Below are 19,971 nucleotides of genomic sequence, written 5' to 3' on the forward strand. Positions count from 1 at the left end.
AGCAGCTGAGGACCATCCTTCCAGACTCTGCCCCCCCTCCCCAAAAAATCCACCTGTGCGTGCATCCCCACCCCCCCCTGCAGCCGCGTGCGCTGTGCATGGGAGTGGAGGGTTTTGCGCGCGCTGTCAGGCAGCATGCGGCGGTGTGAACACACACACTCCTCTCTGTACTCATGAAAGGCTTCAAGCTCGCCTGGTAAGAGTGTGTGTGTGTGTGTGTGTGTGTGTGTGTGTGTGTGTGTGTGTGTGTGTGTGTGTGTGTGTGTGTGTGTGTGTGTGTGTGTGTGTGTGTGTGTGTGTGTGTGTGTGTGTGTGTGTGTGTGTGTGTGTGTGTGTGTGTGTGTGCAAGGCTAGCTAGCCAGGTGCTACATGTGTGTGTCCAGTTGGTATTTATTGTACCTTTATTGACACACTTGCACTTTGAGTATTTCCATTAAAGGTACTTTTTACTCGTACTAATGTAATGGAGTATTTTCAAATCGAGTATTTGTATTGTTTTATATAACTCATTAATTCAGACAAGTACAAATAAATATTGTCATTTTAATTGCAGACTCAGCAGGTGGGTTTCCATTTGTCTATGTATATAAGTACACACATATATAAGTATATTAACATTTACTTATAAACGCATAAATAAATAATATCTAACAAACACACTCTCTCCACGAGGCTGGAGCAACATGATGTAGTCCCACGATATTCATCCAGTGTCAGCCCTATGAGGTTATGTAAATCCCAGATGAAATGCTCCAGTGATACGGGCTGGATCAGGACGCTGCTAAGCTGTGACCACAGTGTGTGTGTGTGTGTGTGTGTGTTCCACTGTGCGACCCTGTTCTGCTCCCCCCCGGGCTCAGTGTGACAGAGCAGCTGAGGAGAGGCTCTCACGTGGCGACTGGAAAAGAGCCTTCATCCCCCCCTGCTCCTCTTCCTCATTGTTCCCTCATTATCTCAGATAGCAGCAGAGTGTCTCTACTTTAAAGAGTCCTCTCCTGCTGATGTTCAGGTGTATATCAGGATGTAGTCTCTACTTTAAAGAGTCCTCTCCTGCTGATGTTCAGGTGTATATCAGTATGTAGTCTCTACTTCAAAGAGTCCTCTCCTGCTGATGTTCAGGTGTATATCAGTATGTAGTGTCTCTACTTTAAAGAGTCCTCTCCTGCTGATGTTCAGGTGTATATCAGTATGTAGAGTCTCTACTTTAAAGAGTCCTCTCCTGCTGATGTTCAGGTGTATATCAGTATGTAGTGTCTCCACTTTAAAGAGTCCTCTCCTGCTGATGTTCAGGTGTATATCAGTATGTAGAGTCTCTACTTTAAAGAGTCCTCTCCTGCTGATGTTCAGGTGTATATCAGTATGTAGTGTCTCTACTTTAAAGAGTCCTCTCCTGCTGATGTTCAGGTGTATATCAGTATGTAGTGTCTCCACTTTAAAGAGTCCTCTCCTGCTGATGTTCAGGTGTATATCAGTATGTAGCGTCTCTACTTTAAAGAGTCCTCTCCTGCTGATGTTCAGCTGTATATCAGTATGTAGAGTCTCTACTTTAAAGAGTCCTCTCCTGATGATGTTCAGGTGTATATCAGTATGTAGAGTCTCTACTTCAAAGAGTCCTCTCCTGCTGATGTTCAGGTGTATATCAGTATGTAGAGTCTCTACTTTAAAGAGTCCTCTCCTGCTGATGTTCAGGTGTATATCAGTATGTAGTGTCTCTACTTTAAAGAGTCCTCTCCTGCTGATGTTCTGGTGTATATCAGTATGTAGAGTCTCTACTTTAAAGAGTCCTCTCCTGCTGAGGTTCAGGTGTATATCAGTATGTAGTGTCTCTACTTTAAAGAGTCCTCTCCTGCTGATGTTCAGGTGTATATCAGTATGTAGTGTCTCTACTTTAAAGAGTCCTCTCCTGCTGATGTTCAGGTGTATATCAGTATGTAGAGTCTCTACTTTAAAGAGTCCTCTCCTGCTGATGTTCAGGTGTATATCAGTATGTAGTGTCTCTACTTTAAAGAGTCCTCTCCTGCTGATGTTCAGGTGTATATCAGTATGTAGTGTCTCTACTTTAAAGAGTCCTCTCCTGCTGATGTTCAGGTGTATATCAGTATGTAGTGTCTCTACTTTAAAGAGTCCTCTCCTGCTGATGTTCAGGTGTATATCAGTATGTAGTGTCTCTACTTTAAAGAGTCCTCTCCTGCTGATGTTAAGGTGTATATCAGTATGTAGTGTCTCTACTTTAAAGAGTCCTCTCCTGCTGATGTTCAGGTGTATATCAGTATGTAGTGTCTCTACTTTAAAGAGTCCTCTCCTGCTGATGTTCAGGTGTATATCAGTATGTAGTGTCTCTACTTTAAAGAGTCCTCTCCTGCTGATGTTCAGGTGTATATCAGTATGTAGCGTCTCTACTTTAAAGAGTCCTCTCCTGCTGATGTTCAGGTGTATATCAGTATGTAGTGTCTCTACTTTAAAGAGTCCTCTCCTGCTGATGTTCAGGTGTATATCAGTATGTAGTGTCTCTACTTTAAAGAGTCCTCTCCTGCTGATGTTCAGGTGTATATCAGTAATTAGTGTCTCTACTTTGTGTCTGAACCCAGAGTCTGTTCTGATTGGTCAACTGCTTAGAGATGTCCAGCCCCTTAGCCTATCCTGAACAATGTGTTGGAGCTAGCCAATAGGAGGGGAGTGTTTCAAAATGACATCACTATGTTCTGGAAGTAAACAAAGGAGTCCAGTGTGTAGGAGAGAAACTCCCTCTGGAGGGAACACAGGGATTTTAGCCTTTGCAGACCATTAACATGCACCTATATAACACACAACAGCCATCTGTCTGTATGTCTGTCTGCCTGTCTGCCTGTCTGCCTGTCTGCCTGTCCGCCTGCCTCCCTGCCTGTCTGCCTGTCTGTCTGTCTGTCTGTCTGTCTGTCTGTCTGTCTGTCTGTCTGTCTGTCTGTCTGTCTGTCTGTCTGTCTGTCTGTCTGTCTGTCTGTCTGTCTGTTCCTTCTACACTGAAGGGAAACTCAATGAACAAAGTCACCTGTGCTAATGTTAGCTGTACAGGGGGCTCCAGAGTGAACCTCCCTCTTGTTATTGGTGTATTTCTGTTCTCCTAGAGGGGAAATCTGCTACGTCAGCGGAACGGTGTGACCCTGAGGTCCTCCCACAGTCAATAACTAAATCAGTACTGGGTTAGAAACCAGTCGTTAGTTAACCGTCGGTGGATGCAGAGATGTATCTGTGCTTCACTTATTTATCCGTCTCCGGGGAAGCTACTAAAGAGAGACGCACACAGCTGGAGACCAGGGGACACTAAAGAGAGACGCACACAGCTGGAGACCAGGGGACACTAAAGAGAGACGCACACAGCTGGAGACCAGCGGACACTAAAGAGAGATACACACAGCTGGAGACCAGGGGACACTAAAGAGAGACGCACACAGCTGGAGACCAGGGGACACTAAAGAGAGACGCACACAGCTGGAGACCAGCGGACACTAAAGAGAGATACACACAGCTGGAGACCAGGGGACACTAAAGAGAGACGCACACAGCTGGAGACCAGGGGACACTAAAGAGAGACGCACACAGCTGGAGACCAGGGGACACTAAAGAGAGACGCACACAGCTGGAGATCAGGGACACTAAAGAGCGATGCACACAGCTGGAGACCAGGGGACACTAAAGAGAGACGCACACAGCTGGAGACCAGGGGACACTAAAGAGAAACGCACACAGCTGGAGACCAGGGGACACTAAAGAGAGACGCACACAGCTGGAGACCAGGGGACACTAAAGAGAGATACACACAGCTGGAGACCAGGGGACACTAAAGAGAGACGCACACAGCTGGAGACCAGGGGACACTAAAGAGAGACGCACACAGCTGGAGACCAGCGGACACTAAAGAGAGACGCACACAGCTGGAGACCAAGGGACACTAAAGAGAGACGCACACAGCTGGAGATCAGGGGACAGCTAAAGAGCGATGCACACAGCTGGAGACCAGGGGACACTAAAGAGAGACGCACACAGCTGGAGACCAGGGGACACTAAAGAGAGACGCACACAGCTGGAGACCAGGGGACACTAAAGAGAGACGCACACAGCTGGAGACCAGGGGACACTAAAGAGAGACGCACACAGCTGGAGACCAGGGGACACTAAAGAGAGACGCACACAGCTGGAGACCAGGGGACACTAAAGAGAGACGCACACAGCTGGAGACCAGGGGACACTAAAGAGAGACGCACACAGCTGGAGACCAGGGGACACTAAACTTTTTTTTGAAATATTCGGAAATTCTAAAATTCGAAATTTGGAGAAAGAAATGTATCAGTTTGTAAAGGAAATAGAAAGGAAACCCAATAATCGGGAGACGGAAAGTGTGGATTTTTAAGAGATGATGGTTCACATGAACGAGACAATAATGAGAAAATAGAGCTCCTTTTGGCCACCATAGCAATTTCCTGCCCTTACCATTTTTTTCGTCTGCTGGCCAATAATACACTTTAAGTATACAACTATCGTGTCCTGCACGAAAGCTGGTTCTCAACGTACCACAAACTACTGAAGGGAAACTCCACCAACGGCGTTACAGCTGAAGTTATGGCCTCAGATTTAAGGGACAGGATTCAGAAAGTGCAATTTAACTAAAACTACATCAAAAGAAACACAAGTTGAGAAATGATTGTGCGTGTGTGTGTGCGTGTGTGTCAGTGCATGCTGTGACTGAGGGCTGGGGGGGTTTATTTCCAGTATTGTCAGAAGACGAGGCAGAGATAAGACCAAGAGCATGTGTGTGTGTGTGTGTGTGTGTGTGTTTGCATACACGCATGCGTGCCAGTGTGAGATTGCTCAGGATTTGGCAGCCGCCCCAGTGTGGGGATGTTTGCTCTTGATAGGACATTTGGTGTGACTAAAATCTACACACACACACACACACATACACATGCACTCTCACACAGATGTGCACAGCTGTAGCAACAGCTCTGACAGCAGGCTGAACCGGAGCTCTCTCTGCACGTGGCTCCGTGGACCGACCTGTTGGCGGGATGATGGACGTCCACACCGAGATGCCTGTCAGTGGGAAGTGGGAATATCCAAGTTCCCAGTTGGAAATTACAACGGGAATGGCCCCTGATAGTCTAGTTGCCAGCAGGGTGAACCCAGAAATGTTGAGGACTCCAAAGTGTTATGATAGAAATGTATAGTAGTGTGTGTGTGTGTGTGTGTGTGTGTGTGTGTGTGTGTGTGTGTGTGTGTGTGTGTGTGTGTGTGTGTGTGTGTGTCTGTGTGTGTGTGTGTGTGTGTGTGTGTGTGTGTGTGTGTGTGTGTGTGTGTGTGTGTGTGTGTGTGTGTGTGTGTGTGGTCAGGGTTAGGCTGATTCATCTCATTGATGGATGTCAGTCAGGTCAGGCTCTACCTCATGTCCTGGTCTCAGAGGAGTTAAACTCCGGGCTCTGCAGCCCTCTGTGCACGCTGCCATCGTGCAGACGGAACATCAAAGACTTTTGGAAACTTGCAGCATCCGCCAACATATGCAGAAATCCCTCAGATCCTTACACACACACACACACACACACACACACACACACACACACACACATGCATCCCCACCCCCCCTGGCGTGTTTCAGCCGGTGGCGAGGCTCTTGTGTCTCTCTGGGCTATTTTAAACTGACTTGAAAATTGTAGCTGCCTGGCCCTCTGCAGCGGGAAGGCTCAGTGTGTGAGAGAGGAAGAGGAGCCCGAGCTCTGACTGCGAATCAATCAGACGGGATGAAGAAGCCCAATATACGTGCCTTGAAATCAAAATGGTGAAATGTCCACTGTGTTTGGATGCACTGCAGCCTATAACTGGGCCACAGTGGACTCCCAGTTCCCAGCAGGATCTCTGCAGTGAGAGAAGCCGCAGAACTGTTTCCTCCTGGACCCCCCCCCCCCCCCCCCCCCCTCTCATCCTCCCCTTTTTGTCTTTTTTTATATCCCTGCATCGTTCCCACAAGTCATTAGTCATCGCAGATTAGGCTCCACATTGTTCCCCTGGCTCGACTTGCTCCCAGAGCTCCCTTGCTTTCTTCCCTCCTGCTGCTCTGCAGGAGGAGACTGATGATGCATCGAGTTGTTTTGCACTGTCTGATGAAGTCACGGAGAACTTAGAGATGCTTGCAGATTAAGAAGTTAATAGCACCATGGAACGGCTGTAGAGTAATGATCAGGGTTTATACTGGTTCCCACTTCCAGTCGCCTTGTCTTAGTTCTCCCGGGTTAGCTCTAGCAGCGTTGTGAACGGAGAGTTTATCAGAGGTGATCCTCAGCTCCTCTGAGGGGATGGTTTTACAGCAGAATTTTCTGTCAGTGACTGCAGGAGGACACATGACAGTCGGTCCTATTTCACCCAGAAAGTTGCTGGTTGGATCCCAGTCCCTGCGGTCAACATGTGGATGTGTCCATGGCTGACCGTGTGGTGTGTGTGAGTGTTAGCCTCCCTAGAGCAAGCGGTGCTGCTCTGCATGAATGAGGTGTGAATGGGTGAATGACTCGGAGTATGTGGAGCTTTGAGGGGTGGAGGAGACCTGATGAAGAGCTGTATGAGTCCACTCTGTTTACCATTAACCAGTCTGAAGTTCAAATAAAGAGCATTTGGGTTTTGGTGCATCTCAGCTGGCGTTAGAGAGTAGTCTGAAGGTGAAAACTGATTACTTTCAGCAGTGAGTATTATAGGGTCCGCACTGGCATCAGGATCACATGCACACACACTCTTTGTCCTCTTGTTTCCGGCTGTATGTCCCTGCAGATGGCACTGGCACAATGTGTCTAACCGGGGTTTAAACTGGGTGCCAGTTTCCTGCCCGGCATCTCCACCGGGTCCTTGAATTACCTCACTGGGCCGAGTGGTGCTGTTGAATTTGAATCAGTGTGTGTAATTATAGCTGCTTTTAAAACAGGTTCCTGGACCCAGAGGTACAGTAGGTCGCCGCTTCAATGAGAAGAACTGGTTCAGGGCGGCCTATGTTGGGTTGCCACACTTTTAGGATAATTAGGCGACTTAATTAAGCCTGGGAATAAATGCTGAAGTAATGCTCAGGGGATTGGATTGAAATAGTTAGCATCGAAAGTGGTTTCACTCTGTTTGCTTGACCAACAGGACAAGTGTTGGTGAAACCTAAAAAGTGTTTGTTGTAAAGGATCTGTTCTCTGTAAACTGGGTGAGGGTTCCTAATTCTCCCCTTTCTCTCCGATATTTCTTCCTTAGACTTTTTTTTTTTAGATTCTCCATTTTTTCCTAAAAATCTCATTTTCTCTAAACTCTGACTTGCTTTCTAAATGTCCACTACTATTATTTTTTCATAATTCTGAGTGGATCAGATGAATCTATACGCCTTCTGCCTGAATCTGCTTTCTGGTTTTCTTCATTTGTTCTGTTTTTAATTCAGCAGGTGAACCGATCTGTTCTTCAAATAGTGTGTGTGATGTTCGCTGTGTGTGTTGAACTAAAAGAGAGCATCTTCTGTCAGCTCAGATTTTATTCCTGCTGTTTTAAACTATTCACTAAGAAACAACGCCCCTCAACACATTGTACATGATCGGCTTAAGGGGGCGGGACATGATCACAACAGAGCCGGCCAGCTAACCAATCAGAGCAGACTGGACTCTGGTTTCAGACGGAGGGTGAAAAGAGGAGGTGCAGCACAGGCAGTATGAGAGACATAAAGAGCTTTCTGAACATTAAAGCATGGAGACATGTTCCAGGAGATGTAAGTCAAACACCCCAGAGTTACAGACTCCAGTACATGTTTCCATCTGTGCTGAGAGGCAGGCGTTGTGTTTACCCTGAGTTGTCATGGCAACATCAATGTGGCGACGCACGGCTGGGTCGGAAATGTCCGTCAGACTGTGTGTCTCGGTCGTGCCGTCACCATGGCAGCCCGTCAAGCCATTCATGTGCACTGAGACTCCAAGTGTTCCCAACTAGAGGGAGAATGAGAGAGAGGGCTGCTGTGTGTGTGTGTGTGTGTGTGTGTGTGTGTGTGTGTGTGTGTGTGTGTGTGTGTGTGTGTGTGTGTGTGTGTGTGTGTGTGTGTGTGTGTGTGTGTGTGTGTGTGTGTGTGTGTGTGTGTGTGTGTGTGTGTGTGTGTGTGTGTGTGTTTGTGCTTGCGTGCGTACGTGTGTGTGAGGGGGTGATTCCGCTGCTACATGAAGCATGAACACACACACACACAATTAGTTATCTACAGAGCCCTGGAGTTTGAGTGCACTTTGCTGTGTTCAGAGTGGAAGGAACAATCAGAGGGTTTCCCTGACAGCTGATACCACAGCAGAGAGAGAGAGGCTTACTTTAAAGAGTCCTCTTCACTTTAAAGAGTCCTCTCCTGCTGATGTTCAGGTGTATATCAGTATGCAGCGTCTCTACTTTAAAGAGTCCTCTCCTGCTGATGTTCAGGTGTATATCAGTATGTAGTGTCTCTACTTTAAAGAGTCCTCTCCTGCTGATGTTCAGGTGTATATCAGTATGTAGTGTCTCTACTTTAAAGAGTCCTCTCCTGCTGATGTTCAGGTGTATATCAGTATGTAGCGTCTCTACTTTAAAGAGTCCTCTCCTGCTGATGTTCAGGTGTATATCAGTATGTAGTGTCTCTACTTTAAAGAGTCCTCTCCTGCTGATGTTCAGGTGTATATCAGTATGTAGTGTCTCTACTTTAAAGAGTCCTCTCCTGCTGATGTTCAGGTGTATATCAGTATGTAGTGTCTCTACTTTAAAGAGTTCCTCTTTAAGTATAGAGTACTTCTTCCACCTCCTCAGTAAACACAATGAATGAGTATGATCTGATGGTTATGTGTGAGTGTGTGTTGGATGTGTGTGTTGGATGTGTGTGTTGAATGTGTGTGTCCCCTGGGTGCAGCAGCAGGGAGGACGGAGGTCCTGTAAGTAGGTCAGCTGGTGGAGTGATCTGGCACTCAGTGGTCCGGCTCAGTGGACCGGCTCCCTTTGTTTCCCAGCATGGTGCCGCTTAGCGCTCCCACCGAGGCCCCAGCTTCAGCACTGTGGCCCCGGGGTCAACACTTTCCAGCAGCACAGACTGTGGTCATGGTTATGTGTGTGTGAACGCCTTCAACTCAAGCGGTGTGTGTGAAAGGTGATTTAGACTCCGGAGGGTTGCTTTGGAAACGTATTTCATCACCATGATACCTGTACAGAGCATCATCAGTTTCATGTTAAAATATAGTCATTTAAAAGAGTTCCTCATAGCTTTGAATCTCCATCCACACATATACAGTTCATGCAAAGAACAACATATACTTTGGTCAGCACATTTCACTGCTGGAAGTTGTGCATTGCCTGGGGGGTCTGAACGACGCTCAGTTTGAAGTGGAGGGGCCGCAGTGGATAATAACTCCTGTTTCCTTCTTATCTTTATTAACGGGAGCATGCAGCAGGGCCTCCGGGGACGGAGCAGCCACGGATCATGGAGGGGATATTGATTTTGTGTTGACGCTGTTGTTGTTTTAGTTTCTTGGATATGGCACTGGTGTCCCCTACAGCTTAATGTAGTTTAAACTCAATCTGGAATATAATACAGACCTATTGTATATATTCTCCTTACGTAGCCCAACCCCGTTCCCCCACCTCAGGTCAAATTAAAGTGTTGGATGTTCCGGTTCAGCACAAGCAGCATTGTAAACGATAAGGCTAGTAAACGCTAACTATAATTAGCTATCAAACTAGCTCGCTAACATTTGCAACTAGTAAAGTGGCTTACGACCTATCTTACAAGCTAGCTAGTGAAATGTTAGCCATCTATCAGCGTAGGTAGCCAACGTTAGCATGCTACTTAACTCGCTATCTCAATGGTTAGCCCTGCAGTGGACCTGTGTCTACGTGTGGACAGTGAGAGTCATTATAAAAACCTTGTTGACGTGTTGTTTTTAAGTGGACCGGCTCCTCATACAGAGAATTCCTAAATATGCCTAATTTGAAATAATTGATCACTTATTGGTAATCTAAATAGTTAATGTCTTCCCCAAAGAGTATAATAAAAGTTCATTAAAAAGCTCAACACTGTTTCTTTGGTAAGTAAAGGTGGATAAAGCTGGTGACGCAAAGCAATAACTAACCGTAACAGGAGGAACCAACACCTTATACAGCTAACTGAAAGAGCTCTGGACCGGGTGAAGCATAGGGGAACAGGACTCTATCAGCTATAATATAAGATATATCATACTTTTTAAACTTGTATTTAAATGACTAACCTTTGCTTTTACCTTTACTGAACTTATTTCTAATGTAAGTTGATTTATGTGAGTGTGTGAGATGTGTTCCGGCTCATTGTGTGATTCAGAGGAAGCTCCGAATGCAAAGTAACCTGAATGCGAGTGATGTCAGCCCCTCCATTCATGAAACACATGAATAATTGAGGCGGCAGCAGGCTCAGTGCACCAGCACAAGGAGAGGTGGAATGCAAAGTGAAAGCCATCTCTTTCCTCATTTGCTCCGTCTCTAACCTCCCTCTCCCTCCGTCTCCCCCCATCCATTGTCAGCCGGGAAACTCTGTGAGCAGCGAGAGACGCTCGGATGTGGGAGGAAGAGAAAGGGTGAACGGAAAAATGCAGGTTGCTAGAAAGAGCGAGAGCTTATCAATTAGACAACGGAGAAGAAGAAGAGGGTGAGTGCTAGGAAGAGTCCGTGTGCTGGGGGAATAGGTCCTTTTTTATCGCTCCTCCTTTTCCTCCCATCCTCTGGGCGTTATCCCTCTCTCCTCTCCACCTCCGGTGCATCATCCTAAATGAAGCCGCTTGAAAACGGCTGACCGCTCCACATGGCTACGACCAGGTTAGTGCAACAGCCTGCTCTTCATCACCTGGCTGCTCACTGATCCTGCTCAATGATGTCACCATGTGTTCATGAAGGATAATACCTTACTGTCAGATGGAGACATCAGGCTTGCATCACAGCAGCTCTATTCGCATCAAGGAAAGATATTCAAGGCAGGACACCATGCACCAAGCATGAAGACAACAAAGCCTGCCCTCTGGTGCACCTATGGCTCTTTGGCAGCTGCTGCTCGAGGTGATGTAAGCTGGTCATTAGCAGATCAGAGAAAGATCAGCGGCCCTAAGCCTGCTGGAGAAAATCTCCCCCTCTGCCTCCTGCGTCGCGTCCCTCTCTCTTTATTCTTCTGCCATCTTCGTTTCCACCGAGAGAGAAAGCGGAGCTGGGCGGTCGGGATGATCCGCTGGATGAACAGCTCGCTGCTGGGGGCTGCACACGAGGACATGGCGGTGTTTGAGTGTGAGAGCGGCGAGGGCTGCCACTGCCTGGAGGGCTGCTACGGAGAGCTGTTGGGCGACTGTGTCTTCCAGCAGGGGTATGGGGACGTGTGTGTGTGTGTGTGTGTGTGTGTGTGTGTGTGTGTGTGTCAGTCAGAGAGAGAGGAGGGGTGGGGCAGAGTGGGCTGTATCAACCTTTTTGGTTGTTATCTAGGCGACATGTCCACCCCCACTTTTTGGAAATGGCCACTTTTGTCCCCACCACTTCGCATTACATGCAGAAAGAATTGGTATCTCTGAGAAAGCTTTACTGGCACAAGAGAACGTGAACGATCTGGAGGACTGTTCACACTTTATGGCTGGACTTCTGGTGACTGCAGCAGCATCGCAGTCTTTTACACCTTTATCCAAAAACTGACCAAATGGCACATTGTAGCCTCAAACAGCGTGTGTTTAATGATCGTTTTCTGACAATTCTCTCAGTTTGGCTCCTCGTTGTGGTTTTTCTTCTAACAGTTTGTACGCAGGCGACCGTGTTGTTGTTTTGAAGTGGCTGCCGTTTCGTTTCAGCTTGCTTTGGAGCACGGCACTGTTGGATTTCGAGTTAAATTGGACAATTTCCCACTGGTTCCAAAATGCCACTGTGTTTTTATTGCTGGTGTTGCTCATGAGCAGTGGTGGAGAAGTATTCAGATTCTTTAGTTGAGTTTATTAACAAGACTGTAAAAATACTGCATTGTAAACGATTTTAAAAAGACCAAAAATTGTTCAAACCTGAATTTATAAAGTGCATCAATCTGTAAAAAGTACACCATTTGCTTCTTAAATTTGTAGGGTAGAAGTAAAAAGTAGTATAAAATGAAACTACCTCAAAGGAGTACTTCAGTACAGTAACTGGTCACTCTCCAGCCCGGCTCGGGGGCTTTTCAGAGCGAGCTGGAGGGCCGCTGCCAGCTTGGGTATTTTCCAGGGTCAGCAGAACTGAGGAAACAAAGCGGGGCCCTCGGAAAGGCCCGGAACAGTTTCCTGTTGTGCAGCTGAACGAGCGGACAGCTTCAGCCGGCTGGATTTAGAGCTTTAGAGCTTATTTAAAGAAAAGACTGCAACACAGCGGCACAAGCAGCGTGCGTGTTTCTCTGTTATTCGTCTTTACACCCTATGTGTGAGAGTTTTACCTCCTTTCAGAGACGTCAACACTCTGAAGTCAGTTTCTGCAGGGTTGGGGGGGTTAAATTATCGTATACTTGAACTCCACTACATTTATTCAACACTCAGTTACTTTGTACATATACAGACCATGATATCCTAAAGAACATTCAGTACTAAACCACTAATCTACACAGTATTTGAATCTAAATCTGCTCCACATCGATACACTGCAATACTCAAATGCTGCTGTTGTTTAAAACTGAATACTATTATACCCATTATTAGATAATGCTTTAAGAAACAACAACTCTGCTTCACTAGGACTTTTACTTATGAGACTTGAAGCACATTTAGCTGATTCTACTTTGTGTTATTCTGAAACAATTCACCATCAGAATATTTGGATGCTACTTTACTTTAGTAAAAGTTTGAATCAGGACTTTACTTGTACTGGAGTATTTTTAGACCTCAGTATTTGTACTTTTACTAAAGTAAAGTATGTGAGTTCTTCTTTCAACACTGCCCAATAGACCGTTTATGGCGTACACAGTCGACTCGATACACACCGATACGATGTGATTCCGTTCCGTGTGAAACAAAATAGTACGAAAGGAAACGACACGATATCATTCGTAACGATGCGACCCCATACGATCCGCTTCAGTTCAAGATGAAACAGTTCCATACAATGCAGTTCCACAAAACACACGTCCTGATTCGATACAGCTTTGATACAAAACGCTTCGATGAGTAACCGGTAGATTAGATCCAATTCAAAACGGTACTTTTTGCTACAATTCGCCACCGGTTGATTCTATTCAATATGAAGCGATCCCATACGATCCGTACGATTCGCTGCGACACGATTATACTTTCTTTCAGATCACAACAACAATAATGACAACAACAACAATAATAACAATAATAATAACAACAACAATAATAACAATACGTGTTATTTATAAAGCGCTTTGTAAGCAAGTAAAGAACAATAACAACAAAACAAAAAGTTCTACGTTAGGGGGAGGGGGGAGGGGGGAGGGGGGAGAGGGGAGTTTAGGAGTTGAAGGCGAGAGTGAAAAGGTGAGTTTGGAATGACGTGAGAGTGTTGGTAGAGCTGGGGAGGGAGTTCCAGAGGGAGGGGGAGGCTGTAATAATACAATCACTAAAGAGCATGTGTTGGACCCTTTGGATTTATCTCTGTATTTCATTCTTCGGTCCTCCTCATTATGATCGCTCCACTCAAACACCTTGCTCCTGTTGGTGCAGCCCAGGGTTTTAATATACTTAAGAGGGAAGGGATTTGGTGTGTCGGTAAAAAAAGCGGGAGTCTTTACTTTGGTTTATAAACATGCAAAACCTCTCCCATTGGTTGTGATGCATCATGGGTCACCCTGCTGTGTTTCCCGCTCAGACGGCGTCTCTAACAGCCGAGCTGGGGAAGTATATTTAGTAACACACTCTGAATATTTAAAGCACTCTCTGTTGCTGCGGGGACATTCAGTCTCTGTGAGGCGTAGGTGCGTGGGCAGGGCTTTAAGTCTCTTAATTGTTAAATTGTTAGTCAGCTGTCTCTCTGCAGAGGAGGTTAATGCAGTGCTCGGATCACTTATTGAACGCCACTCAGCAGCTCATGTGATGTAAACAGCTTTTTAAAAGGTGAAGCACTCAAGAAGCTTTATGTTGTAACTGTGTTTGATTCCTTTAAGCCTCTTAGAGGCGGGACAATAGAGTATTTATATCGTTGCAACCACAGTCAGGTTTCCATATGTGAGATCATACATGATTACTCATCTGTTTACTTGGACATTAAATACAACACAAAGTAAAAGCCACTTAGAGATCTCGTCTCCAAGTCGACTTCTTTGGAATTAGTTTGGTTTGTTAGCCTCAAATATGGCCTGTTGTTAAAGGAGCTAACAAGTGTCTAACAGAAGACTAAACTCTACCACGCCCAACATTAGCCGCCTTTAGCTTAGTGGTGGTGAAGTCATGTGACCGTGCTGTAGTTCCTTTATAGCCCAACATTAGCCGCCTTTAGCTTAGCGGTGGTGACGTGGAGTCACGTGACCGTGCTGTAGTTCCTTTATAGCCCAACATTAGCCTCCTTTAGCTTAGCGGTGGAGACGTGGAGTCATGTGACCGTGCTGTAGTTCCTTTATAGCCCAACATTAGCCGCCTTTAGCTTAGCGGTGGGGACGTGAAGTCATGTGACCGTGCTGTAGTTCCTTTATAGCCCAACATTAGCCGCCTTTAGCTTAGCGGTGGTGACGTCATGTGACCGTGCTGTAGTTCCTTTATAGCCCAATGTTAGCCGCCTTTAGCTTAGCGGTGGTGACGTCATGTGACCGTGCTGTAGCACCTTTATAGCCCAACGTTAGCCGCCTTTAGCTTAGCAGTGTGACGTCATGTGACCGTGCTGTAGCACCTTTATAGCCCAACGTTAGCCGCCTTTAGCTTAGCAGTGTGACGTCATGTGACCGTGCTGTATGCTTCATGGTTTATTGCACTTGTTGCCGTCACTTTGGAAACATGTAATGGTGGTTGTTGTTGCAGGTACTCTCTGTTCGTGTGTCAGTGTTGTGTTTCATGGAGCCGTCGTTAGCAGAGCTGTATTGAAGGGGGCTTTTGTTAGCAGCTCTGCAGAGCGCCAGCTGCTTCACAGAGCTCTCTGCCGTGTGAATGACTGATATCGGGCTCAGTCGTTCACACGCCGATGATGGATCCGTGTTCCCTTTGTTTGCCGCGGTGTTTCTGGAAAGGCGAGGTGATCCGTGAATTCCTCTCATCTGCTAAAGACAACATGCGGGGGGTTCCCTGCACCGGGGAAATCCTGTGTCTCTCCGCCTGAAGGGAGCACATGAGAGACTGTCCTCTCTGTATTCATTCTGTCTTGCTTTTCTCAGGTTCAGGATGTGTTACAGAACCACAGGCTATAATCAGAAAGATATCCTGCTCATGCAACGGTTAGATTATTAAGAAGAATAACATTAATTCTGAGCCAGATTAAATAGAAGGGGGTCTTCAATGCATCTCATATAACTTCATTCCATGTGTGCAGGATGTTCAGGATGCAGTTGTTAGGAACAGGTCATTGTTGGAGGCCTGATTTCATTCTCTTAACGGAAAGACTCGGAGGTTGTTGAAGAGCGAAAAGCATTTCCCATAAGATCTAGAAGTCCTGAGTTGAAATGCAAAAAAGTTTATGACTGTTTTCTATCCTATTTTTTTATATAGACACCTCCACCTGTTGCAAACGTACTGTGATTGTAGAAAACCTTCCCTTCCAGATATTACATTCCCGTCGTTCATCAGTCACATTTTATTAATAAAGCCCAATATCACAACTCACATATGAGTCTCAGGGGGCTTCATGCTCTCTGTTCTTCAACGCTTTTTAGGACAAACTCCCAAAGAAACCCCACCATTCAATGTTATAAACCTCGAGAGAGGATCCGAAGAGGATCCCTCCCCCAGGGCGGACAGACGTTGGGTGGGTCAAGATAAAATAAATGACAACTTAGATGGTCTAAATGCTATCCAGCTGGAGGTCAACAATCTTCCAGGTGCCACCAAAGAGAATGGTCAGGCAGGATTGATATTTTATGTACACAAAGTATGCATGTGTGCGGCTGGTGTGTGAAACCCAGACTCAGACTATCATGCAAGCTGAATATGAACGTGTCCTCCGCTCTGCACAGTCACGTAGTCGTCTTCACCTGGCATCAGCAGACGTCTAGGTCTCTTAATAAAGGTTGAACAGAGGGAGATCAGTCAGGTCAGCGGGGACTCATCAGTGCAGACAACCCACTGTGCACGACAGTCACTGAGCAGCGTTTGGTAATCATATAAATTGATGTGAGAGGGACCATAACACACCTGGCTGGCGCCGTCCCTCCCCGTGTATTAACCAGATGTGAGGGCTTTAAAGTGAGCCGGCCCCTGGTGCAGCTGTCTGCTTCACCGCTGGAACAGCAGATCAGTAATTCATGGCAACACACATTAGCCGGCGGTGACGTAATGGCTTGCATAACGCCATGTCCAGTAACCGTGCCTGGCGGCCGCTCTGCCTCTCGGATCACTTACTGCACCTTTTGTGTGCGTGTGTGAAAGGAGAGCTGGTTCAGGTGTATATCAGTATGTAGCGTCTCTACTTTAAAGAGTCCTCTCCTGCTGATGTTCAGGTGTATATCAGTATGTAGTGTCTCTACTTTAAAGAGTCCTCTCCTGCTGATGTTCAGGTGTATATCAGTATGTAGAGTCTCTACTTTAAAGAGTCCTCTCCTGCTGATGTTCAGGTGTATATCAGTATGTAGAGTCTCTACTTTAAAGAGTCCTCTCCTGCTGATGTTCAGGTGTATATCAGTATGTAGTGTCTCTACTTTAAAGAGTCCTCTCCTGCTGATGTTCAGGTGTATATCAGTATGTAGAGTCTCTACTTTAAAGAGTCCTCTCCTGCTGATGTTCAGGTGTATATCAGTATGTAGCGTCTCTACTTTAAAGAGTCCTCTCCTGCTGATGTTCAGGTGTATATCAGTATGTAGTGTCTCTACTTTAAAGAGTCCTCTCCTGCTGATGTTCAGGTGTATATCAGTATGTAGCGTCTCTACTTTAAAGAGTCCTCGCCTGCTGATGTTCAGGTGTATATCAGTATGTAGAGTCTCTACTTTAAAGAGTCCTCTCCTGCTGATGTTCAGGTGTATATCAGTATGTAGCGTCTCTACTTTAAAGAGTCCTCTCCTGCTGATGTTCAGGTGTATATCAGTATGTAGTGTCTCTACTTTAAAGAGTCCTCTCCTGCTGATGTTCAGATGTATATCAGTATGTAGTGTCTCTACTTTAAAGAGTCCTCTCCTGCTGATGTTCAGGTGTATATCAGTATGTAGTGTCTCTACTTTAAAGAGTCCTCTCCTGCTGATGTTCAGGTGTATATCAGTATGTAGTGTCTCTACTTAAAGAGTCCTCTCCTGCTGATGTTCAGGTGTATATCAGTATGTTGTGTCTCTCACTTTAAAGAGTTCCCTCCTGCTGATGTCCGGTGTATCTCCAGTATGTAGTGTCTCTACTTAAAGAGTCCTCTCCATGCTGATGTCAGGTGTATATCAGTATGTAGTGTCTCTACTTTAAAGAGTCCTCTCCTGCTGATGTTCAGGTGTATATCAGTATGTAGAGTCTCTACTTTAAAGAGTCCTCTCCTGCTGATGTTCAGGTGTATATCAGTATGTAGCGTCTCTACTTTAAAGAGTCCTCTCCTGCTGATGTTCAGGTGTATATCAGTATGTAGTGTCTCTACTTTAAAGAGTCCTCTCCTGCTGATGTTCAGGTGTATATCAGTATGTAGCGTCTCTACTTTAAAGAGTCCTCGCCTGCTGATGTTCAGGTGTATATCAGTATGTAGAGTCTCTACTTTAAAGAGTCCTCTCCTGCTGATGTTCAGGTGTATATCAGTATGTAGCGTCTCTACTTTAAAGAGTCCTCTCCTGCTGATGTTCAGGTGTATATCAGTATGTAGTGTCTCTACTTTAAAGAGTCCTCTCCTGCTGATGTTCAGGTGTATATCAGTATGTAGTGTCTCTACTTTAAAGAGTCCTCTCCTGCTGATGTTCAGGTGTATATCAGTATGTAGTGTCTCTACTTTAAAGAGTCCTCTCCTGCTGATGTTCAGGTGTATATCAGTATGTAGTGTCTCTACTTTAAAGAGTCCTCTCCTGCTGATGTTCAGGTGTATATCAGTATGTAGTGTCTCTACTTTAAAGAGTCCTCTCCTGCTGATGTTCAGGTGTATATCAGTATGTAGTGTCTCTACTTTAAAGAGTCCTCTCCTGCTGATGTTCAGGTGTATATCAGTATGTAGTGTCTCTACTTTAAAGAGTCCTCTCCTGCTGATGTTCAGGTGTATATCAGTATGTAGCGTCTCTACTTTAAAGAGTCCTCTCCTGCTGATGTTCAGGTGTATGTCAGTATGTAGTGTCCTTACTTTAAAGAGTCCTCTCCTGCTGATGTTCAGGTGTATATCAGTATGTAGTGTCTCTACTTTAAAGAGTCCTCTCCTGCTGATGTTCAGGTGTATGTCAGTATGTAGTGAGCAGTATTTCTTTTTGAAGTTTACTTGTTATTTTTCTCATTCCCTGTTCTCCGTCTCTTTGTCTTTCAGCACTGCCAGTAACTCAAACAAGAGCACCCCCGCCTGCTCGCCTGTGCTGCGTAAACGCTCGCGCTCCCCCACCCCACACAGCCCGGAGGGAGAGAACATGGTGGAGAAAGGTTCAGATCACTCCTCTGACAAATCCCCCTCTACACCCGAGCAGGTCGTCCAGAGAACATACTCCCTGCAGTCAGCGAGAAGCGGCGGGAAAAACTCAAAGGTAAGCGACCAGGTGAAGCTGCGTATCACCTGTTATACACCCCCCACCCCACCACCCCCGCCCCACCCAACAGTGACATCACACCTGTGATGCAGCAGCTCCAGTGCATCACTCAGTAACTGACTGCATTAACGCGTCTGAGGCAGCCCGTCTGTATTCAGTGACACACCCTCTGTGATTCGTCATTGACTTCAACGCCCCGATATGTACCCAGTGAGTCGCAGCGATCACTCTCCCGCCCTCCGGAGAGACAGCACCCTCCTCTCCATTCCAGCCTTTCATTTTCACATCCCATACACTCCCCTTTGACATGGGTGTTGCTGAGAGGTCAGTTTCTGCACCTTATAGGAAAAATGTCTGAAAATGCTGACAGGAAACCTCAAACCCCTCCTCAGACATTCTGTGTGTTGCCTCAGACTGATGTGTTCTTGTGATATCCCTGCAGCGTGAACACATTTACACAACACACTTTGCTTATAGAGGCCAGCATGATACAGATAAGCAATTTCTACGGAGGCCGACAGGTGTCTAGGTGCTGCAGCTTCAGAGAGGATGCAGATATAGAAGCACAAATCAAACTCATGCAGAAACATCTGCAGCAGCTCTTCAACACATGCAGCATCTAGAGAACATTCAGCAGAGGAAACATGAGCAGTTTACTAAAAGCTGCAGAAACCAAACGCTGCAAGAAGCTCCAACACAACGGAGACCAGGGGACACTAAAGAGAGACGCACACAGCTGGAGACCAGGGGACACTAAAGAGAGACGCACACAGCTGGAGACCAGGGGACACTAAAGAGAGACGCACACAGCTGGAGACCAGGGGACACTAAAGAGAGACGCACACAGCTGGAGACCAGGGGACACTAAAGAGAGACGCACACAGCTGGAGACCAGGGGACACTAAAGAGAGACGCACACAGCTGGAGACCAGGGGACACAAAAGAGAGACGCACACAGCTGGAGACCAGGGGACACTAAAGAGAGACGCACACAGCTGGAGACCAACGTCCCCTGGTCTCCAGCTGTGTGCGTCTCTCTTTAGTGTCCCCTGGTCTCCGTTGTGTTGGAGCTTCTTGCAGCGTTTGGTTTCTGCAGCTTTTAGTAACTGCTCATGTTTCCTCTGCTGAATGTTCTCTAGATGCTGCATGTGTTGAAGAGCTGCTGCAGATGTTCCTGCATGAGTTCTGATTTGTGT

General features: G+C 46.3%; 1 protein-coding gene across 5 annotated transcripts in view; it reads left to right on the forward strand.

Annotated features, from left to right (window-relative positions):
* Positions 1 to 19,971, forward strand: part of gramd1bb (GRAM domain containing 1Bb) — a 130,063-nt gene that overhangs the window by 82,676 nt on the left and 27,416 nt on the right. For all 5 annotated transcript variants that reach the window (XM_063906472.1, XM_063906473.1, XM_063906477.1 and 2 more), the window contains one exon: positions 18,562 to 18,772. In XM_063906472.1, the coding sequence (XP_063762542.1) occupies positions 18,562 to 18,772 (211 nt within the window). The remainder of the gene's footprint in view (positions 1 to 18,561; positions 18,773 to 19,971) is intronic.

This window comes from Eleginops maclovinus, chromosome 18 (genome assembly GCF_036324505.1).
Source record: "Eleginops maclovinus isolate JMC-PN-2008 ecotype Puerto Natales chromosome 18, JC_Emac_rtc_rv5, whole genome shotgun sequence".
Taxonomy (NCBI): Eukaryota; Metazoa; Chordata; class Actinopteri; order Perciformes; family Eleginopidae; genus Eleginops; species Eleginops maclovinus.